General features: G+C 32.7%; 1 protein-coding gene across 1 annotated transcript; it reads right to left on the reverse strand.

Moving 5' to 3' along the window:
• Positions 1 to 1829: 1829 nt before the first annotated feature.
• LOC18437422 (beta-glucosidase 24) lies at positions 1830 to 14401 on the reverse strand. The gene is made up of 13 exons (XM_006847632.4): positions 14224 to 14401; positions 14042 to 14111; positions 11230 to 11288; positions 11068 to 11143; positions 10154 to 10231; positions 9956 to 10043; positions 9006 to 9258; positions 7348 to 7463; positions 6224 to 6438; positions 5572 to 5603; positions 5149 to 5251; positions 3105 to 3213; positions 1830 to 2320 (listed from the first exon to the last, which is right to left on the reverse strand). The coding sequence occupies exons 1-13, from the start codon at positions 14380 to 14382 to the stop codon at positions 2116 to 2118; spliced, it is 1563 nt and encodes a 520-aa protein (XP_006847695.1). The 5' UTR covers positions 14383 to 14401; the 3' UTR covers positions 1830 to 2115.
• Positions 14402 to 23288: the final 8887 nt, after the last annotated feature.

The following is a 23288-nucleotide window of genomic DNA, read 5'->3' on the forward strand; positions in this document are numbered from 1 at the left end:
AGGGTCTTATGTTTGGAAAAGTTTTTAGCGAGGGAGCTGGTTTATATGTCGGCTCTCGTTTCTAACGTTTTGAGGAGTGTTTTAAAATCCGGATCGTTGGGGTGGATCATCTACTCCATATATTTGTGGTGGATTACCGGATCTCTTATTTGGATTGATCGACATCAATAATTTAAAAAATATTTTTTTAAAAAAGAAAGAAGATAAACTAAGGTCGATAATCCAAGATAACGGAGAGATTGAAAAAGATGTCGTACATAAAATTAGACTTGGATGAATGAAGTGGAGATTGTATCTAGAGTTTTATGTGATAACCACATTCCATTGAGAGTGAAGGAGAAGTCCTATAAGATGGCTATAAGACCGACCAGCCATGTTTTTTGGAACATAATGTTGGGTGGTCAAGAAACAACATATTCATTGGATGGACATAGCTGAAATGATCATTTTGAGATGGATGAATAGCAAGGCAGGTAAGAATAGAATTCAGAATGAATACATATGAGAAAACTTAGGTGTGGCTTTAATAGGTGATAATACGAAGAAACATAGAATTAAGTGGGTAGACCATGTACAGTATAGACCTAATACAACACCAGTTAGGAGATACGATTTGGTTCAAGTAAAAGGTTCTAATAGGGCACATGATCCATGTGGCCGACCCCAAATAAATGGGATAACACTTGATGAAGATGAAAATAACGGAGGGCGTTAACCTAATAAATTATTAGACAGGACTTAAGAAAAGGGAAAAAGAAAATATGAAGGGGAGGTTTTAGGGGCAAGGATTGATCCCGACCGATTATTGATATGGATTGCTAATTCTCGTCCAAATTGGTGGGTTCTAAAACACTCGCTTGGAGTTTTAGAATGAAAGATATCCACACGGTAAGTCTACTTTTTTGCCTTTGATTTACAAATTTTGAGTTTCCAAGACTCTAAATTTTGTAGAGTAGTTTAGGAAACAATTAATTTGACATTTGGATTTATCTTCTGTCTCTTTTATCTTAAGATTTAATTTAGCTAGAGTCAAGTGGATTGGCTTAACGATATTTAAATTTAAATATATCACATAACTAGATGGATTGCCTCGAATAAATTTATCACATGATAAGATGGATTGCCTCAAACTAAGGATGCTAGTATTTTACCAATCAAAATAAATGTTAGGGTTTTGCCATCTCTCGTATTTAACCCTTCCTTTGAAAGCCCATAGGTGGCAAAATTAAGAGCATCATTTTATGAGGAACAATTGGGATGATAAACTCCAAGGATGGACAAAGTTTTTTCATTTGACTAAAAATGCCCTTGCCATCGAGAGAAATACCATTTGGCTGATTTTGTATCACTAACCCAATAATCTCCACCTCGATACAAAATCACATACATATCTTACTGTCATATCTGGTTATTCATTTGTTCTAAAATTTAAAATTTAAATATTTTAGCGAGCACTAAATGCCAAATAACCTCCATGAACATGTCTTGCTCATTTTTTCCTTCATGCTGATCTTTCTTGTGCAAAGTTATCTTTTTTCCATGCTCTAATCCTTGAGCTCTCGAGGGCATCCTACCTTCCTACCTGTTTTACATACAAACGTTTCCACACATCTAGAAGTGCAACCGGTGCTTGATCTCATAAAGATCCTTTGTATAAGTTATTTTTACATAACCTTCTTTATATTTATATCCCTGGTGAAACATGTTCATACTACTTAAATTTTAATTGCCTATTTTACTCCATTTTAATTTTTTTTTAAGGCGAAACACAAGTCACTTAGGAAAGCAACAAACAAGTGAATTAACAAATTTTACAAAAATCACGGCAATGATCAAAATTAAAACTAAAATAGCATATAATACTCTTGTTATATCGGCCTTCATTTCGTCAAATTGTAAATATTCGCTCGAAAAAAATTCATGAATTGCTTATGGCTTCACTTCCTCTTGATAAGGTCCCAAAGCCTCACTTACTCTACCTTTATCAAATATCATTACTAAAAACCGTAGCTTCTATGACTGAACCATGTACCCCTTGCTGAGAAGAAACTTTGTCTAAAACCAAATACACCTTTTATTGCACAATTGTATTCCTTTTCTTAGTGGCCCTGTGTGCTAAGCAGTCGATATGGGGTACCCTAGAGGGAAAACTCTCCCTCTCAAGAAGCTGGAAAACAAGTGAGCAGACAACTTGGGGTGCCTCTTCAAATTGTCCTTGTAATCAACATAATGGAGCCCAAAGCGTAATCTGTAGCCATTAAACCATTCAAAGTTGTCCACAAGAGACCAAAAGTAGTATCCCTTTAACTTCACTCCTTCCCTAGAGGGAACACATTTAACAATAAGAAAAATAATTAATGGCAGCATTATTATCTCAATAAAACCACAAATTCTAAAAAATAAATAAATAAATAAATTCTCCAGGACCATATCAGACATTCACACCCTTGGTTAAAACCCTACACTAAAGTACTTTTAGGACCTCAAATAAGAAAAAGAAAGCAAAAAAGGAAACTGAGATTTTCTAAGGGATTGTTTGTAAAGAGATCATTTAACTTTTATACATGGAGGTCACAACCATTCATACTTATTAGATGTCAAATTGAATGGCTTGGGATGAGTCACAAAGTCTGAGAATTTTTTTTAAAACTCACTCATTAGATGTCAAATTGAATGGTTTGGGGTGAATCACAAAGTCTGAGAATTTTTTTTGGAACTTTGTGTCTATCCAATAACACTATGACAACCACTTATTTTGATATTTAAGGGATAAAAAAAATTATGAGCTCCATGCACAAAAGCTAAATGGTCTCTTTGTAGACAATCCCAATTTTTTTATATGCATGCAAAAATAATGTCATAAGATTGAACACAAACCATTCAAGTTTTAGAAACTTAGATCTAAGTGTATGGACTTAGAATCTCTCATTCTTTCTTTTTTACATAAACATACTGACCTAGTAACTCTAAAGTGGATTATGAAAATTTAGTTAAAAAAGTCGTCTTAAGTTTTTACCCGATAGATTAAGTGTACAGTATGTTCCCACAAGAGTACACTATGGCAAAAACTTTCACTTAGTCACCCAAAATTTAACATTAGTCACCTCATGGCATCCCGAACATACAATAAATGGCTGTGATGATATTCTACCCTCATTGTGTCATGTAGAGATAGCTCCAAGGGCATGCTCTCATTGCTATATTCATTTATCCCTGCCAAAAGTAAATAACTCAATTAAGTAATGAATAAATTCATTTTAATGATTAATTAACATTGGTGAAAGCAAAAAGATTTGGTGGATTTCTTTCACTGAATTCCTTTGGGCATTAGTAGTTTCTGGTGCGGTTTCTTAATTATATCCATTAATTACCTCAATGCCAAGAAAGAGATACTTGGTTTGGTTGAGCACATATATTACACTCCTGGGAAAGCATGTTATACATCTACTCCCTCAGGTAGACGACCTAACTTAGGAGAAATTTTCAATCTGAAAATTTGAAATCCACCTAAAATTCACTAGATCGTCATTTTCAAAAGAGAAATGCTAAATTTCAACTTATCACTGCTTAGATCTCATTATCAAAAGATTGGATGGTCTCTGTTCAATCTTGACACATTAGTATTGAGACATTTTTCAAACACACATAGGGTGTTGTTTGGAAATTTTGTTTTTGTTGAGATTGGTGAGTAAAAAGGGTTATATCTCCAAAACTTAGGGTCATACAATTACTCATAGATAAGATTTTCTGAAGGAATAAATAGATAGTATGCTCCCATGGGAGCATGAAATCTTTTGGCTTTGTTAATTAAAGTTATACAAATTTTCTCTCAGAAAATAAAAAATAAAAAAATCTTTGTCTCTCTTTGGGAAAAAAGAAGAAGAATCTTCTCTCTGTTGTCCACACTAACAATTTAGGTAACCTTGGGCTCTTTTGTTCATATTAGTGCTTTAAAATTGGATTAGTGAGCTGGATCGCCCACACATCAATTTCAGACCTGGCCAACTAGATTGCCGATTTGGATTAGTGTCCACGTGGGTAAATATCGTAAAATTGAAAAAAGAAAGAAGTTTTGGGGGCTTTGAATACTAGAATACACATAAAAAAAAAAAAGGTTAAAAATGGGGTTTTAGTGGGGGACTGATTGGTATCGATACTTGGCATGAACCTGATCAGTCCCAACTGATTCATAATCTGAATCGATGATTCTCTACCTGGATCTAACAATTCCTTATCCGAACCATGTTTTTTAAAAAACCTAATTCATATGGATCGAGGTTGAGTGACTCAACAGGCTAACGATTAATTTTATATAAGGTGACATTGTGACTTGTAGCTAATGGATTCAAAGGAGGTTTTCGAAGCATATCAATAAGCTAAAGCTAGACCTATGTTACGAGTTGTTTCATGCCATAAACAAATATGTACACTCAAGAAATCCATTCGGCATATGGATTCACATCTCTTGTATTATTGGAGCAGAAGCCACTTGTTTAGATTTACATGTGTCCCGAGCTATCATTTCCTATACATTGATGGGACAGGCTCGTGCCATTGAACACACCATATACATGTATCATAAATCTATATTGAATGTCATGTTGGATTTATAAAATTTTGAATGTTACATATGTTCTATAGGGTAGAATCAAATCATTAGTAAATAACTGATATATTATGGATACTAGACGAATCGAAAATCTTTTTTGTAAACCACTTATGGGCATGCTCATGAGATAATGGCAAGATACTTTGATACGTTTTAGCATGTTAGATAATTTGTATACATTTTGCTAGTTAATTAAATCAACTAATTAGTCAAAAAATCAATGTAATTCTATCAACTATCAAAGATTTATTTAATTAATTAAAGATTAATCTACTATACTATCCACTTTAGTGATGCTTTGAAAGACATGTCAAATCGTTACTATCCAGCTAAAATGGATGATGTTGCTTACTGCATAAGGTTGTAACCATATAAAAACTTTTCCCATCCCTTTTATAATCTACTATCATCTCTCTCTCACACACAGGCCCACATATGTTTTTCTTCTTTTTCATTTGTTGGGCTACTTTTTTACAATTAATTATTTATTTATTTTTTGATCACTTTCAAAAAATATATTTATTTATCTATTTTTTTACCATTTTCAGTGATATACATAACCGGGTTGTTGTACTTTTCCGTCACGTACACCAAGAGCTCTTTGATACCAGGTGGGTATGAGTACAACCAAAACGAGCCGCCCTGTGAAACAAATAAATAAATAACTTGGGAAGATGCGAGTAAATATGAGAAAATTATCAAAATTTAGCTATCAACTATTTGACATTTTATTCTTTTTCAACTATTCCAACTTATGGGCATGTTTATTTTGATGGACCCTTTAAAATTAAATCAAAAGATAAAGATAAATGTAAATAGTTCATCTCAGAGAACTTCGGTAAAATTCCCTTAAATATATGTAAGTCATAGTGAAGTGATTATATTATAAAAAATAGCTCTAAAACTAATTACCAAATTTCCAAGAAAATAAGAACATTAATATAGAGAATATGGAGATATACCTTTGGCCCGATAGGGATGCCATTCTTCTCCACTGCACATCACCAAAATAAGTTAAAGGTTGAATTTGTAACATTAAATTTCCTTATTGAGAAATATTGTGGTATTTCTTAACGTGCTTCTGACTGTATAATGCACAAATATGAGTGTTTGAGAGAGAGAGGTAAATAGTTCATTGCTCTGAAATTACTTTCAAGTCGTAGAAACCAATTAAAATATCGTGGGGTGTTTTAAATTCAATCAAGAAATTGTGATGTTTTATATTATGGGGATTTTTTTTTTTTTAGAATTTTTTAGGTAGAGATATAGACACTTGAAAGCATTCTATGACATGATAAATATCAAATAAAGTTTTTGCCAGTATTTATCTTATTGTGTTTTTTACGAAAATTTATCAAAGATACATATTTAAAATTTTACTCATTTGCTTTTATTTTGTTTCAAAAACTCCTATCAAAATATACGTGATTGTGAGTTGGAATGGTTGAAAATGGGTAATAACTAATAAGTTCAATAGTTAACAAGTTAAGTGCATTTAGATAAATTTCTACCCTTTTTTAGAATGTTCTAGGCAAAGGTACAGACAATTTAAAAAGCGTTACAGGGCTTGATTCAAAAGTAGAAAAACAAATAATAAAACTTTAGGTGAAATACCTCTTTGATCAACATGAAAATCATCCCAATAGCTGACTGTTGTTGATGGATCCGGAATATTTGCAGCATAACATGTGGTATAGTAATTAATCCCAATAAAATCATATGATCCTCTTAAATTATGAGATTGATTTTTTGTAAATTTGGGTAGTCTTTCCCCAACAATATTTCTCATTGATGATGGGTAATCGCCTCTTGTTAAGGGGTCCATGAACCTACAACATAAAACTGGGTTACAAATCATAGACATATAAAAACAATTATAATTAATGGAAAGAATCCATATGCTATTTAATTTTAAAAATGGGTGAGGTTTTTATATACAAGAATGTTGCACCTCTAAATTTTATCGAAAGATGTAGTTTTGGTGTCTGGAACCTTTCAACGACTTGAAAATATATGTTCAACCCTAATTATATAATTTAAAATTTGAAAAGGTACAAATCGAATATATCTATGAACACTTAAAAATCTTAAAAATAGACGGATCAGATCACTTGTTACAATATGCACTACTTTTAGGATTTGAATGTTTTTCTTCATCATTATATTACATCTCGAGGTGATCAATTGGATAGTTTTCCAACTTGGAACACTCTTTTCTACTGGATTTTTGAAGTGCATCGTATTTCTATATTATAAATTTGTAATCACCACTTGTATTTTATATTTTATGTTCAACCCCATTTTTTATAATCTTTATGGTATTTTCATTTTTTTTTTCTATACATCCGATAACATTCAAATTTTGTATGCCCATACTTCTCACATTACCATACCCATATAAATAATATAATATATATATAAATAATTAAAATAAAATAATTAAAAATTCTCAACATATTTTAGACCTTTAGCGTATCACTCTTTCGGTTTTTTTTTTTTTTTAAGTTTCAATATTTGTGAAATGATAAGAAGTATGGATGGGACAAATTTATGCTTAATTTAATATATAAGAAACGATTACCATTAAAATACAATACAAGCTCTTATAAAAGAGATTTGAGTGCAAAATATAAATGCAGAAGACTATTTTAATTCTATCAATTAATTGGGATTTCTTAAGTTGTACTAAACATAAAAATAAAATATAAATAGAAAAACCCAGTAATTGCATTACGTACCATCCAATATTGAAATCAATGGCTCTTCTTGCAGCCGTTTGGTCGTCATTTGAATCAGAGAAGGGCAAATACCAGTTGGAATTTAGAGTAATCCCTATAATACCCTTTTGAGCTTCCTAGGTGAATTAAATTAGAAACATCAATATTAATTACAAGAATAATAAGTTATGATTTTTCTTGTAAAAAAAAAAAAAAAGAAGTTATGATTTAGCATATAATTTGGGAAAGAGGAAGGCTTGTACATGAAGTTTCAAACTAGCATGATAAAACAAAAAGAGAAGAAATAAGCATGGATGCAAATTGCAAACCGGTCATTTATGTTGCATATAGGTCGGTCTAGGTCAGGCTACCAATAAAGTTGTCACCTAAAATGAATTGTCATTCTATTTATGCTTCAGTCAGATCTTATAAGAAGATGGATGAGGCTTTGTATAAGGTGTCAACCTCAAAACTATGGTCAAAATACAGTTTCGGTGCTGTAAATTCTTGTAAATTCTTGCGATGATATGAAAATCTATTGTTGTCTCTATTTATAAAATTTAAAGTTTAAGAACTAATGACAATCAAGCAGATCTATGAATAATTGAAAATCTTGAAAATAGACGGTCCAGATAATATGTTTAGAGAATAACTATTTTCAAAACTCAAAATGACCACAATACCCCTATAATGTTTTAATTGTGTTTTGGTCACTTTAATTTTTTAAAATATTTGTTTTATATTTTTTGTGTGCATGATGGTTTCAAATAGATGTAGCTAAAATTTCAACTTAATCCGATTTATAAAAAAATATTAAAATTTAAATAGTAATGTGCATTCTCAACCATCTGATCACTATGATGATAGAAATGCAAGTCAAATCAAAATTCATTTTAAGTGACAACCTATTGGTAGCTTCACACGTAAATATACGCACATGCACATGCACATGGATTTAATCTATGGATCGGACTCAGACCCAGATCCAGATCAGCACCTTGTTTGAGAGCCCTACAAATAAGATACTTCCTTGGTCTGCATTCGACAATACTATCACTCTATAAGTTTAGGCAATTAACAACAAACAACTCAATTACGTATGACGGATACGTATTTGGTGAGTCAACCGATTCACCTACCTGTGTTGCAAAATCCATTTTAAGAAGAGAATTTGGATCCAAAATTTTAGGTTTGCTAATCTCAACCTTGATGACAATCATGAGTTTAGATTTTCTTTTGTTGGAAAAATAAATTGATCTCTTTTTTTTCACCATCCATTTTGGCTTGTAGTGGATGCACCCTTTTTTCACATCCATCTTAGATATCACTAGAGATGGACGTTAATGAATCAACAGACTCACCAAAATAGGTGAATCAGCTGACTGACCAAACCCATGTCCATGGATGAACATCTTAAGGGATTGTCCGCAAAAAAACATTTTATTTTTTGTACAAGGAGGTCACTACTACTTTTGTCCCTTAAATTTCAAAATAAGTAGTTGTAAGAGTATGATTGAGTAGACATAAAGTTAGAAAAAAAATAATCTCGGACTTTGTAAATCACCCCAAACCATCCAATTTAACATCTAATGAGTAGAAATAGTTGTGACCTCCTTGTACAAAAAAGAAATAATCTCTTTATAAACAATCCCAGATACAAGGGGAATATGGAATCTCACTTTGTATTTGGCTATGTAAAGATTGAAGGCAGCCACATGAGCAAGAAGCATATTATGTGCTACTTGGTAGGGTTCAGTTGACGAATTTCCATTGCTGCAATTTCCTTTGGAAGGTGAACAATGGCCTGGTGCTGTTTCTCCTTTATCATACCCCATTGCACTAAAACTCCAAGGTTCATTAATGGTGACCCAGTGTTTCACTCGATCCCCAAATTCTTGAAAACAAATATCAGCATACTTCTCAAAATCCACACTGCAAACATTTGTTTATACAGTACCAAAATTAGTTGGCAAAAATCGAAGCCATCCTAGAGAAAGGAGACGTTAAAAGGCGAAAGAAAATAAAAATTCGAGAGAGCATACAATTTTTTATATGAAAAGGGTTTAGGATTTGGGTTTTTTAGGCATGTTTTGAAAAAAATGGATTAGTGTATCATCCAACCACCAATCGCGTGTCAGATTGCCAATTCAGATATGTATAATCCAAAAAATATTAAAACTTTATAAATTAAACAATTGAAATAGGGGTTATGGGTTGTGATTTACTAAAATACCTTAGAGGACACTTTAAAAAAAAAAAAAAAAAAAAAAAAAAAAAAGAGACAAGAAAAAAACCTTCCTTTTCTTTTTTTGAAGGAGGAGGAGGCTGGGGCGGGGGCGGGGGCGCGGGCGGGGGAGGGGGGGGTGGGGAGGGAGGCTATCAAGAATCGGTTTGATCCAGCTGATTCTTGATTCAGATCATGCAATTCTTGATTTTGACTACTATTTTAAATAGGTTTTACTTTTAGTATATAAACATCACAATCATATTTAACAATCAAGTGGGCATATTTAAAAAAATTTAAAAAAATTGACCATGCAAAAGTCCGGAAAAAAATTGTCTATGGATCAAACAGATGCCATAAAAAATTTAGAAGCTCCTGTGTATGTGCTCCAAGAAGAATACGTACACAATTTTAGAGCTCAAGAATCCACCGTACTCATCTTCAAGTGCTTGTGGTAAATCCCAATGGAATAATGTCACAAAAGGCTTTATCCCTGTAAATTGTATAATTTAAAGTATTTAATGAAGAAAATATTTGATAAAATTGCATCAAATCTAAAGAAAAAAAAGAAGATAAATAAGATTAGAGACTTGCTAGCAATACCATTATCTATCAACTCATTGATGAGGTTATTGTAGTACGTGATCCCCTCCATGTTGATGCCTCCCCTCAAATTTCCCTCTAAATACCAATAAAAATATAAAAGTAAATAAATGTAAGAATTTATCTGTTTCTTAAAAATATTTTGATCTATGAATGACCTACTTAGATGGCATATTTTATTTATCTATTAAAATTGAGATCAAATATTATAAAAGGCACTATATAATAAATTACAATTAACATGTGGAATTTTTACATTTTGATGTCAAGATGATCAATTAGATGTTTTTCCAACATCAAAATAAACTTTTTCGAAAGATTTTAGAGATGTACCTTAATTCTACATTTCAAGGTGTCAACTTTATATGAACTACTTTTTCCTTTATTGTAAATATCCCCTATATATTTTGTAGAATCTAAAAAAAGTGTCCTGGATATTTCATATTTTACGTTCATGTCCCAATGGTTTAGAGCATGTATAGTACTTTTGCTTGTGTTTTTCTTATAAGTTTGATTAGGCTCAAATTCTTCGTATCCATACTCCTCACCATTATGGACATGAAAAAAATAATTTAAATAGGTAAAATGATTAAAATGACCAAAATATCCTAAAAAATTGCACATGTATTTTAGTTATTTTATTTCTATTTAATTACTTTTAAGTTATTTTGTTAATTAATGATAATGATAAGTACAAACACAAAACATTTGAGCTCAATATAATGCCTTAAAAAAAAAAGACAAAATTGAAAATGCCAAACACATTCGTAAAAACTGGGATATAAATGTGAACTATATAAGTATTGGGTATATTTTCAAATTCTAAAAAAATACAGGAGATGTTTATGTAATTTTTTCTTATTTTGTTTACAACATAAACAAAATGAACAAATTAAAGTTCGTGAGTCTCTCACTTGGTAGAATTCGAGGCCAAGAAATAGAAAACCTGTACGAATCCAACCCCATTTCTTTCACCAATTTCACATCCTCCTGCACAAATTTAAGGAAATTTTTTTATTTAAGGAACATTAAAATACATTATATGTATAAAATAAAAAACAAAAATAAAATCCAACCTTATATCGATGATAGGAGTCTAGAGCGACATCTCCGTTGCTTCCATCCTCTATCTTATCTGGGTGGCACATTTACAATATTAACCTTAAGCAAAAACATAATATAATATCATAGTCTTAAGCAAAAAAATCCTCTAAAAAATTTAGGTGAGAAATTGAAAAATCCCAACTGAAAGTCAATGATCTTCCACATACTATGGGGATAATCTTGAAATTTTTGACAAAATGTTGGCTGGGATCAAGGGTGCATGTGATTAGGGCTGTCAATTGGGCCCAGATGGCCCACGGGCCTTAAGGGCCGTCTTAGTTTCATGTTGGGCTTCGGCTGACAATTATGGCGAGTGGGCTGGGATCTGGCCAGGCGTGGGTCAAACGGTTCGTGCACGGGTCTGACTATAAAGTTTTGGCCTTGGCCCGAGGCAAACCCTAGCCGGTCCTTAATCCAGCTTGTAGGCAATCCAATGTAGATAGTGTTTCCAGTTTGCAAGCTTCGGATTAGGTAGAGAGTAACCTTGTTTGATCCATTGGCAGCCCTACTTGACCTTTTTCTAGAGAAAATGATATCCATGTGCATGAGATGGTAAATTTACTTATAAGATCTATTCGGTGTACATTATTTTTGAAGTTTTAAATTTTATTATTAGAGATAAAAATAAATTTTTAAGTCATCACAAAGATTTCTATTCCTAAAACAAAATCGTTTGACACTATTTGAAGGTGCGCTTTACTTTGATTGTTTAGGTCAAAGTCTTATACCAACCACGTTCTTTTTTTTAAAAAAGAACGGGTCTATGGGTTACCTATGGACCTAAGGGTGTATATGGGACCATAAATTTTGACGGGGTTTTACATGTTTTTCCTTTGATAAATTTCCTGTTTAGATTTTATATTTATTAATGAAATGCAAATTCTAAAACACTAAAGGCAAATGAACATCGTTCCCTGGTTGCAGCATCCACCATCCAATTCTAGTTAGACGGCAGAGATTTAAGGGAGTTAGACTCCACACATAACAACATTCCTTTTTCAAGAGAGACTCAAAATAAATCTCTCTTCTTAAAATATTTCCCTTGGAGAGAGACTCAAAACTTAGTTAAAACTAAGACATATTTCTTCTTAGAATACTTTACGCAACCCCTTTTATTATCTCCCTCTTGTACAAACATATCTCGCAATGATTTTATGCAACCGTTGCGTAATATGATACAACAACTTTAAAAAACCATCTTATGGCTATTTGTTTGATCCAAATTTTGAAATATATATTTTTTTTATTCTAATGAACAATCACAAAAAAAAAAAAATTTGAAAACAACCTAGAAAATATTTTTTAAGCCCAATTAACATAGGTCGTTCATTTTGGTGAGATGCTTAGATCTAGGTCTTAGAAGGATTTTTTCATTTCCAATTTTTTTGGATGGCTTTATTTTCATTAGATAAGCAATGTTAAAAAAGGAAAAAAATGATTTTGAATTTATAAAGACTAAGATCTTGAAATTCACAAAATTAATGATCTAGATCCGTTTTGGGAGGGGACTCATTTTGACCATATCTAAGGTTCAAATTGAACTTTTTTTTTTTTTTCTAGATTGATTATTGAGATGAAGAGAGTGTGTGTACAAAATTTGAGATCATACAAATGCCACAAATATGATTTCTTAAAAATATCGTTCCGTCATACTATAATATAACCGTTGCATTGGATCATCGCTTAATATTTATATATATATATATATATATATATATATATATATATATATATATATATATATATATATATATATAGCATTTCACTACAGTCCTAAGGAGCATCCCATGTATGTTATGCCTTTATTGGTTGGAGTGCATAGAAGATGAAACATGTGGACAAAAGCATGAAAGGCTTAAGAAGAGAAGTGTGTGAGAGAGAGGAGAGTGAAAAAATTAGGGCACAAAGGAAGATTCTAAAGAAAAATAATAATAATAGAAACTGTGGTTGGTAATGAGGAAAAACGACTCTCTCCATTTTTCTCATTCTCTTTAAAGTTTCTTTGGCTAAGCCCTTTGGGACACCCAAAAGATTATATGCTCCTGAGGGTGTGTGGTATGTGCTCAAACCTCAATAATTTATTTATACTCAAAATTTCGGGGACTTAATTTCTTCGATGTAGCAACTAATCGAATAAATATTCATCCACATTCTATATGTGCCTGGAAAAAATAATGTCTTAAGATTATATGAAAAAAAACAAAAAAAAAAGTATCAATTTCTGGACAGTCATATCTAAGTGTTGAGGCACTCAAATCAAACGGAACCCACCCAAAAAACACCAACCTTTACACACCCCATGCGGCCCCCAACCCCACAGGGATTTAAAATACTCATCTAGTGAGTCTAAGCTGGATCCCCAAACTTCCTCAACACGAAGGAGTACACATACATAGCGCTCCTGCAGGAGCACTATACATGCGCCCTGTAAATTTTGCTCTTGCAACGAGCAATTTTGATTTTTGAAAGGGATTGTACGTAAAGATACCATTTACATTTGGTACTGGGAGATCATAATTACTTACAACCATCCGATTTGAAATCTAATAGTTTGGATTTATCACAATTACTTACTTCCCATAAGCTCCCCTGACTTGCTTAGAATTTCATGCACAAAAAAATAATTCAATTTTTTTTCAAATGACTCCTTTCTTTAAAAAGATCCCAGGATCTTTGTATGGAAAAGTAAGCCTGAATTTTTTTAAGGAAACTTAAGAATTCATGTAAAAATAATTAACATTTCATTGCATAAAATAGAGAGAAAAAACACTTCATAAAAACTACCAGGATGCTCATGCGTAAAAGTGTCCCATATACTAGTTCCTCTCCCACCTTCCCTGCTCCCTCCTTCAACCTAAAAATTTAAAAAAGAAAAAAGAAAGAAAACCAGATGTCAAAACTTATGGAAATGAGACGTTAATGAGCAAGAATCTAAACAAAACTGCAACAAAAAAGAAAAAACCAACCTGATAAGCTGAGGTCCCAGCTCCGAAGATGAATTCGTTAGGGAAGTCGGCCCTCAGCAAGATCTTGGTGTTCCAGATTCCGGACAGTGGCCGGAATCCAGCGGCAAAGGAAACCAAGACATGGAGAAGTCCAAGTGTTACTGCCCCAACTGCTGTCATCTTTATGCCACAGGAGACAGTCTTTCTTTGATCTTAATGCTCCACTGAACTCTCTTGTAATCTTCACCAAAGAATCCTTGTCATTGCATTTATAAGCTCAAAAAAGTCACTTTCATCTTTGCTTCTCATTAGAATAACTATCTTCACTTTTAGTAAAGGAGAAGCAATTAACACACATCAGGTTTGACTCCATGATGCTTTCTCAAGATGGACGGTTGAGATGAAACTTAGAGCTAAAGTGACTTTTAAGTCATCTCAACCATTTATTCTAATAAGGTATGGTGGATTCCTCATTGGTCTATTGTATAATTAGTATTAAAAATAGAAAAATATCTCCATGCCCTTCATTTTTAAGTTTGATATCTCCATAAACTCAAAGTTTCAAAACATATCTTGAGTCATAAAATTTTTAAGTTTTATATCTTTTAACTCCCTAAGCTAACTTTATCCCCTTAAAACTTAATTTTTTACCTTAAACAAATATAAGAAAGACATCATTTCTAAACATCATCATTTCTGGCTCTTCACGTGATTTTTCTCTAAATGTCTCTCTACCTATTTTCCCACTCTTTCCCCCTGTGTCTCTCACACTCTCTCTCTCCCGTTAGAGAGACAAAGATGGTGAATGTTAGAAAGAGAGAACTTTTTAGGGGAATATATTACGTAAAGAGATGAAGGGTTTAGAATGTGCATATCTTTTTTATATTTGTTAGGGTTAAAAAAATAGTTAAAAGTGGGTAAAGTAAGTTAGGGGTTAAGAGATATATTTTTAATCTTTGGTTGTATTGAGATATGAAAACAAAAAACTATCGGTTATGAGGATATTTTCCTTAAAAGTAAGCATGTAGGTCCGGTTTCACTAGGTTGCGAGCCCAACTCGATAGACTCCGATTGAATCTGTCAGAAACACAGGCAAGTCAAAACAAAAAAAAAAAAAAATTTGAACATTAAAAACCCGCGAAACTCGACCGATTCTCATTTCTTTTGTTTCGAACCATGTATCATGGCTTGTCCGAGTCGGTTTCGTGGTGTTGTATCACACCAATATGTATAATCACATCTTTATTGAACTTAAATTATGTGTTGGGGCACTAATTTTTGTTACAAATAAACTATTGGAAGTTTCTATTTTTTATTAGGAGAGATGGCAATAAGGTACATGAAAATGCCCATTCAAATATTGTGGACCTACACATAGATTAAATCTTTTGGACATGGGGTCTACTTGGCCCTGTAAAGCCAAGCAACTTATCAATTTGATAAATTTGGCAGGATTTTTTTGATTAGGACATTACACAATAGAGTGAACAATCACAATTATAAAACCCTTAATATTGAACTTGGTATGCTTACATAAATAAAATTATTGTCTATGAATATAATTTATTTTGGAAGTGGATGCCACTCTTTAGGGGTGGCAGTCCTCTTTAGGGGTGGCAGTCGGGTCCGACTGGACATGGACCGAGATCCGAATAGTATTCAGGTCCAAAATTTGGACCTATACTTGGATCCGTCCGGTCCTAGGTCTACCCATCGGGTCCTAGGTCTGGTCAGATATATTGCCACCATATGAATATGAGCTTATTTTATTTTTATTTCTTTGCCTTTTTTTTAACCATCATATATCATATGATTATGAGCTTCATTTTTTTTAGTCAATAATATTGTAAATGTTGCCAATATTGTGACAATATGAACACCTAGCGGGCGCCTAAAGATACATGATTGTCATCATATAACCTATGACTATAGGTAGGGGGCGGGTCTTGTTGGACCTAGACCCGGGCCCCGACCCCGACCCGAATAGTATTCAGGTCCCAATTTTGGACCCATATTTGGACCCGAGGTCGGGTCTACCCGTTGGGTCCCATGTCTGGTCGGGTCCATTACACCTTTACTAGTCTTCATTTTCCTATAAAGAATCTCAGGTTTTTCTGAAAAGACTAAGTATCTATTAATTGATATGAATATATCATACTTGTCTTTTATAGACAAACTACAGATAATAATAATAGAAACTAAATCATAGATATTTAAACTATACACAGACTTACCATAAAATACAATATACAATATCCTACAATTTTTATATTTATTGTTTTTAATATACACATTCTATATTAACCAAATATACAATATATACTTTCCTTTCACATTGCCAAGGTCAATCATAAATCACCATATAAGGAAAGGAGTGACATTTAGTTTTACAAGATATGACTCATAATTTTTCTCAACACGTGACCCTTTTAGAATCCTTTGGATGCTAAATATTTTTATTCAAACATAATTGTGACTTAAATAACAAAAACTAACTAATCTTTCTTTGATCTTAATATTATGATCTTAACTGTGAATATTTTTCAAGTATTGAGACCCTGAAGTTCGGGCCGGCCTTTTTTCTTATTGGCTAGGAGATAAGAGCATGCAATTTTTATTAGTTCAGTATGTGAGGGTCTTTGCCCATGAAAAGCATGAAACTCAATTCGTCAAGTTATGGCACCCCGCGACCTTTTAACACATAGCCTTGAGCCCATTCCCATGTGCAATGCATAATGATTTATGATTTTGGCACGACATTATTTACACGCGGCGGCGTTTTGAGACCCGTCTTGGATTATTGATTGTGGATTCATAGCTTGAACCTCAACAATCATGGATCTAAAACAAAAGATAGATTTGGAGTTCTAAAGGGGTCTATTCAACACTCTTTTTTTTGAACCGTCTATTTCAAGTTCTCTGTTAGTTATCCACAATTTTTAGAGCTCTAAATTAGAAATTTGAGGTAGAAGTGAATCTGCACGACATTTTCAATCCAAAACAAATATAGATTTGGAGTTCTAAAGGGGTCCATTCAACACTCTTTTTTTTTTAACCGTCCATTTCAAGTTCTCTGTTAGTTATCCACAATTTTTAGAGCTCTAAATTAGAAATTTGAGGTAGAAATGAATCTGCACGACATTTTCAATCCTCAATCCGTTTCCTGTTTCCCACATACAGTCATGGGCTGCTGTTGCATGCAACTTCACCTACACCAAAGCATTTCCCTTATTTAAAAATGTTCATTTATTTAGGATTTTATGCCAAACTAATTTGGCCCAAATAATAAAAAATCAATTTGTCCTTCTTTAATCTCAATTAGTAACACTTTCAAGTTTGTAAACCCCTAGTTCGTGCCGGCCTCGTCAGCTATTGATTAGGACATAAAAACAACTCATAAATTATTGAATATTTTTACTTTATTTATTGAGTTTTTTATTTGTGTTTAGTTGGAAAGCCAAATCTTGAACAGAAGTTGTCATCTAACCTTCATAAAGGTGAACAAGCAAAAAAATATTAGCATCATGCAATTAACACCACCTATGTTACCATAAATTCTCTTTTATGGGTATACTTGATGCAGAAAAGTAGCCGATCAAATTATTATTTTTACTTTTGGTAATTTTAAAAAAAAAATTATTTTAAGGAAAAAAAATATCCATATCATCTTTTTTTAGGTTTCATTTCACGTTGGACTCAAGCTTTTAAAAGATATCTTGAGGCATAAAAATTATAGATTCTATTTCTTTTAACCCCCAAGCTAATTTAAACCTTGTTTTTTAGGCCAAACAAATCTAAAAAGACATGCATTTTCTAAAAGTTATCATCTCAAATTTCTCTCTCCCCGTATCCCTTCTCTCTCTCTTCATCTTTCCCCTCACTCTCTCCTCCTGCTCTCTCTCTCCACGTTTCCAGAGAGAGTGAGAGGTGTAGGAAGAGAGAGAAAGGATTGAGCTGGATTTTACGGAGGTGAGAGGTTATCGGAAGGAGAGAGGTGTTTGAATAAATACGGGAGGAAAGAAAGAGTGAGAGATACATGAAGAGAGAGAAAGAGAGAAGTTTGGGGTAAGTGAAAAGAGAGAAATGATTGGGTTTAAAAATAACATGTATTTCTCATATTTGTTTAAGTTAAAAAATAGATTTAAAATGGCCAGGGGATTAGAAAATATTTTTTGAAACATTGAGTTTATCAAGAAATGAAACCGAAAAATAAGGGACTTGGAGTTAAAAAGTTAAAAATAGCTATATTCCTTATGTATACTTAAAACTAAAATTAAAAGAATTCAGCTAAAATTCAGATAATTTACGAATTTAAATTAAGGGAAACCCATGTCCATGTCAAATGGACGGTTTAAATTGAACAAGGCCTTATCCAACAGCTACAAATTGACTTTGTTTTTTATTTTTATTTAAAATTATATCTATCTAAACTTTGGAACGTAAATACATTCTTAAATAATGAACAAAATAGAATTAATAAAAAATATTTTGAGTAAAAAATTAACTAAAATGCCCTTGGATATTTTGGTTATACATGGATTTTGACTGGTTTTTGGTCAAACCCTATATTCACTTTGAACAAAAACGGTCAAGGCACAAGTAGTGGTCCGGCTGGTTAGACCAGCCGGTCCAGTGACACACACATAAGTATGTAATGTGAAGAGTCTTAGGTTTCTCTGAAGAGATTCAGTGTCCATTAGTTGATATTAATATACATACTTGTCTTTTATAGACAAATTATAGATGACAATAATAGAAATTAAATCATAAACACCTAAACTATACTCAGACTGACCATAAAATACATGACACAAAATCCTAGCCTTCCCATATTTACTGATTACAATATACAAATTTTATATTAACCAAATATATAATATATAATTTACTTTCACACTCTTCCTCAAACTTAATATGATATGAAAGAGAGCAGCTGGAGTTTAAATGCCAAGTCGCGGAAACGAGCAGTTGGATCTTCAGCTGCATAGCGTAACCAATAGAAAGAATAGTTGTTGCCATGCTCATATTGCTTGATCAACAAGCACAGAAAGAAGCGGCAGATCAACAAGCCTCAGAAACAAAAGGCAAGAACAAAGCGGCGATACAAAGTTCAGCAATGAACAAAAACTTCAGATCTTCACCGGAGACAGAAAAACAATCGAGACAACCAAGAAAAACAAAATGGAACTTGGAAGGGCCAACAGAACTTGAAGTGGATTCAAAACAGATTCAGCAGCTCGCATATCAGAACAAATATGATCGAGTAACATAACAACAAACTCAATCATACAAATAAGAACATACAACGTGAAGATAAACTCAGAAAACATACTCTCTTTTTTTCTTTTCTTCTTTTTTGAGGAGTGCTTTCAGGTTGAATTTCAGAGGGTCAATGACAATATCATAACAGAGTGACTGAGTAAGATTTCAAACAGATCTGGACCTTGAGATCAAGATCCAAAGGCAAAAATAGGTAGAGGAGCGGTTTTTCCTATGGTGCAGATCGACCATTTTCAGAGGCCATTTTTCAGAGGTAGATTTTAGAGACAACGGGTTTCAGAGGTGGTTTTTCAATGATAGGTTTTAGAGGCGGTTTTCAAAGTGAGTCAAATATGACGGTTTTTTAGGGTGTTTCATACCTTCTTTTTTTTTTGACGATTTTTCAGAGGAGTTTACTCAGACAGATCCTGCTCATTTTCACAATTAGTGTCCGGCCAACCCTTTTTCCTTTGAAACATCATATGAAGAGACTCAAGTTCCTCTGAAGTATCCATTAATTGATATGAATATACAGACTTGTCTTTTATAGACAAATTACATATGACAATAATAGAAACTAAGTCATAGACACCTAAACAAAGAGGTTACAATCACTTTTAGCCACTAGATGTAAAATTCAATATATGAAAGTGCATCACAATATTCGAGATATTTTATTTTGGACTTCTTACCCAAACAATGACACATCCTTAACAATCCGATTTCAAATCCAGTAGTCAATAGTGATTATGACCTCCATGTATCAAAAATAAATAGTCTCATTATATATACTTCTTTTTATTTCATTTATTTCCTTTAGTTTCATTGCTCTCATCATAAAGTAATTAAACGTTTTAAACATAAAGCAACTATTGGGACCAAATCATCCTATCGTATCGTAATATCGCATCACCAATAATGTCAACAATATGTACATGAAACCTATGGACCCCTTCCTATAAATGCTTCGATTAAGACAAACCAACTACACACCCGAAAGAAAGTTTGAGGTAGGTCCACAATATAGTTTTTGAATTGGGCAAATATACTTTTTTTAAGATAACTCTTGCTTTTTCCCCTCTCTTTTTTTGTTTCAACGAACACTCAAGAAATCGTCCTGAACCAGTAGACATATTTGTATGAGGGTCAAACTGGCCACTCAACCGGCGAGAGATCCGCTCCAGTCGAAATCGGGTCTTGATATTTGAACGAATTAGCTTGGATTTAAAAGGATATAGAAATAGTAGTTTAAAATATGAAATATATTAAAAGGAAAAAACAACCCAACTTTATTTGACTAGTCGAAACAATCAAAACCGACTAGTTTAACTGGCCAAAACCGATCAAATATTGATTTTGTTTAGTTTTTTAACAACTTTTATTTTGGACCAAACTAACCAAGGCATTGATCGGCGGTTCAATTGATCAGACCAACTGGTCCAGTCTAATCTGATCTTCGTAACTATACTATCAAGTCTCATCCTATTGAAAATATCATTAAAATGTTCGAAGTGATATCAATCAACGCATCAACAAAGTAATTACTTTGAAATTTTAGTTTTATTTAAATACCGTTTCAACCATTTTATTAAGAAATAGTTAAAATGTCTTTATTTTGAATTTGGTAACCTGAACACACAAGATTCAGGGCTTGCCTTACCCACCACTTGAGGCGAGGTGGATTGGACCCAAAAGAAGGCAGAAATGTGGCCTTCGCTGCCCCAAAACTGCTCGAACCAAATCATAGTTTCATGAGAAATCCATTCCTTCGGGTATCTAAATGAGGAAGCATGTTTCTTCCACTGCAATATAGTATAATGATTATCTAATCTATTTTATAAATGGGCCCAAATTATTAAGAAGCTCCCGCCTGTTCCATATTTTACACTTGGAGCAAGCAGCTTGTTATTTTGGGCCAATTAAGTTAATTTCCCTACCGTAAAAGGTATTAATAAAGGGTGTCGTTTGTATAAGGCTGAAGTTCTAAACAATCAAAGTAAGGCACCCTTTTTCCAAACAGTGTCAAAAGATGTTGTTTCAGTACTAGAAATCTTTGTGATCGTTTGACAGTTTATTTTTATATCCAATTATAAAATTTAAAGCTTCAAAAATAGAGTAGGTCGAACAGATCTATGAATACTTGAAAATCTGGAAAACTGACCATCCAAAAAATGCATTACAAGCAGTACTGTTTCCAAGACAAGAAATCAATTTTTACTCGTGTCTATACATATTGAGGTCGAGATGATTGGTTTGAGGATTTTTGAGTAACGAAACAACCTTTGCTAATGAAGTTTTGCGGTGCACTTTAATTTGATTGTTTAGGGCTTTACTCTTATATAAAATTTTTTTTAAATAAATTAGTTGAAGAGGTACTTGACTGAAAGAACCACTTTGATGATAAATTAGACTGTTTTACCTCTTTACTGAATTTTTTGAGTGAGTTAAAAATTTTAAAGACATTTTTCTTTTTATAATGGATGAAGCAAAAGTATACCGTACATGATGTAATATGCACTCTGAAGTATACATCAATAGCATATCTGCCGACCACCTATCCAAAAAAGAAGGGTATATATAAGCCGGCTGTTTTCAATCAAGGCCTATGGTGAAACTTTCAAAAATAAATGTACCTATCTTAGGGGAATCTCAATAATTGGTGTCCTACCTTATCATATTGGGTATTTTTCTACATTTCTCATTAATTGGGATCTACATTTAGTCAACTTTGTCGTTCCTACTTTTACTTGCATATTTCCCCAGGTATTGAAAACATGAATTTGGATCGGAATCTGTATAAGGAATTGATGGGAACGATCTGGTTCCCACCATTTATTGGGAACTGGTTGATTTTGTTGGGTAGCTAGATGATCCCAATTTTTATTAATTTTCAATTTTCATGCTAATTTTTATTTTTTTATTGGCCGATTCACCAGACTCTCTTTCTCTTATTGTGCATTCTCCTACTTTATTGTATTGTATATCTTTTTAGAAAGCATTGACAAGCATTTGCAACCCCCCCTCTATATCTCTCTCGTGCAGTTTATTATTACTATTGCAAATTAATATTTGTAAGCATCCTCTAAACCTATGCATATTATGATTTTCATGTACAAAAGATAAATGCTTTTTTTGGAGATAATCTCATTATACAATTGAATAGTATGTGATAAGACCATATGTTTTTAGTACAAAAAAGTCACAGTCACTTTTGATTTAAATGTTATATGAAATGAGAACCATATGCTATATACCCTTTACGAGTGTGATATGTACGTATTCCTAGGTAGTAGATACAAGGATCTATGCATGTTCTTGCTTAAAAAGAAAAAGTGGCTTTGAAATTCAACATCTCTTCTACTTGAACATTTGTAGATAAATGTGAATTGTGGATGTTGGGTTAAAGGATCCAATGCCACGATAGGGTTACGAGTGTACCCAATTAACTAAGGAAAACCTTTATATAAGGTTGTAATTTTATTTGTAGAAATAAAGTCACAGTAATCTACACTATCCATTTTATTTGAACGGTGTAGATTGGATATTATCTCAAAAGATATGCTACATATCAACATTGTCTTAAAAGATATGTCAATTCTACACCATCTTGATAGAACAAACAGTATAAAGTATCGCAACCATATTTCCACAAATAAGGTTGCAACCTCATATAAACTGCACCCATTAACTAAAGAGTTGAACGACTTGATTGTTCTAAAGTTAAAGTGTACCCAATTAACTAAAGAAAGTCACTTATCTTTGATACAAGTAGGTCACAATTTCTCTTGATCATGACTGGGATTGTACTACTGACCATGCTTAGGGTC

Source organism: Amborella trichopoda, chromosome 13 (genome assembly GCF_054954075.1).
Source record: "Amborella trichopoda isolate Santa Cruz 75 chromosome 13, AtrichopodaSantaCruz75HAP2 v2.0, whole genome shotgun sequence".
NCBI lineage: Eukaryota > Viridiplantae > Streptophyta > Magnoliopsida > Amborellales > Amborellaceae > Amborella > Amborella trichopoda.

Excerpts from the sequence above, each read along its gene's own strand:
- LOC18437422 (XM_006847632.4), bottom strand. The coding sequence starts at position 14,382 with ATGACAGCAGTTGGGGCAGTAACACTTGGACTTCTCCATGTCTTGGTT. Across the intron at positions 14,112-14,223 it reads CTGGGACCTCAGCTTATCAG|GTTGAAGGAGGGAGCAGGGA; the intron begins GTTGGTTTTTTC and ends TTAAATTTTTAG. Across the intron at positions 11,289-14,041 it reads TTTTACGCATGAGCATCCTG|ATAAGATAGAGGATGGAAGC; the intron begins GTAGTTTTTATG and ends TGTGCCACCCAG.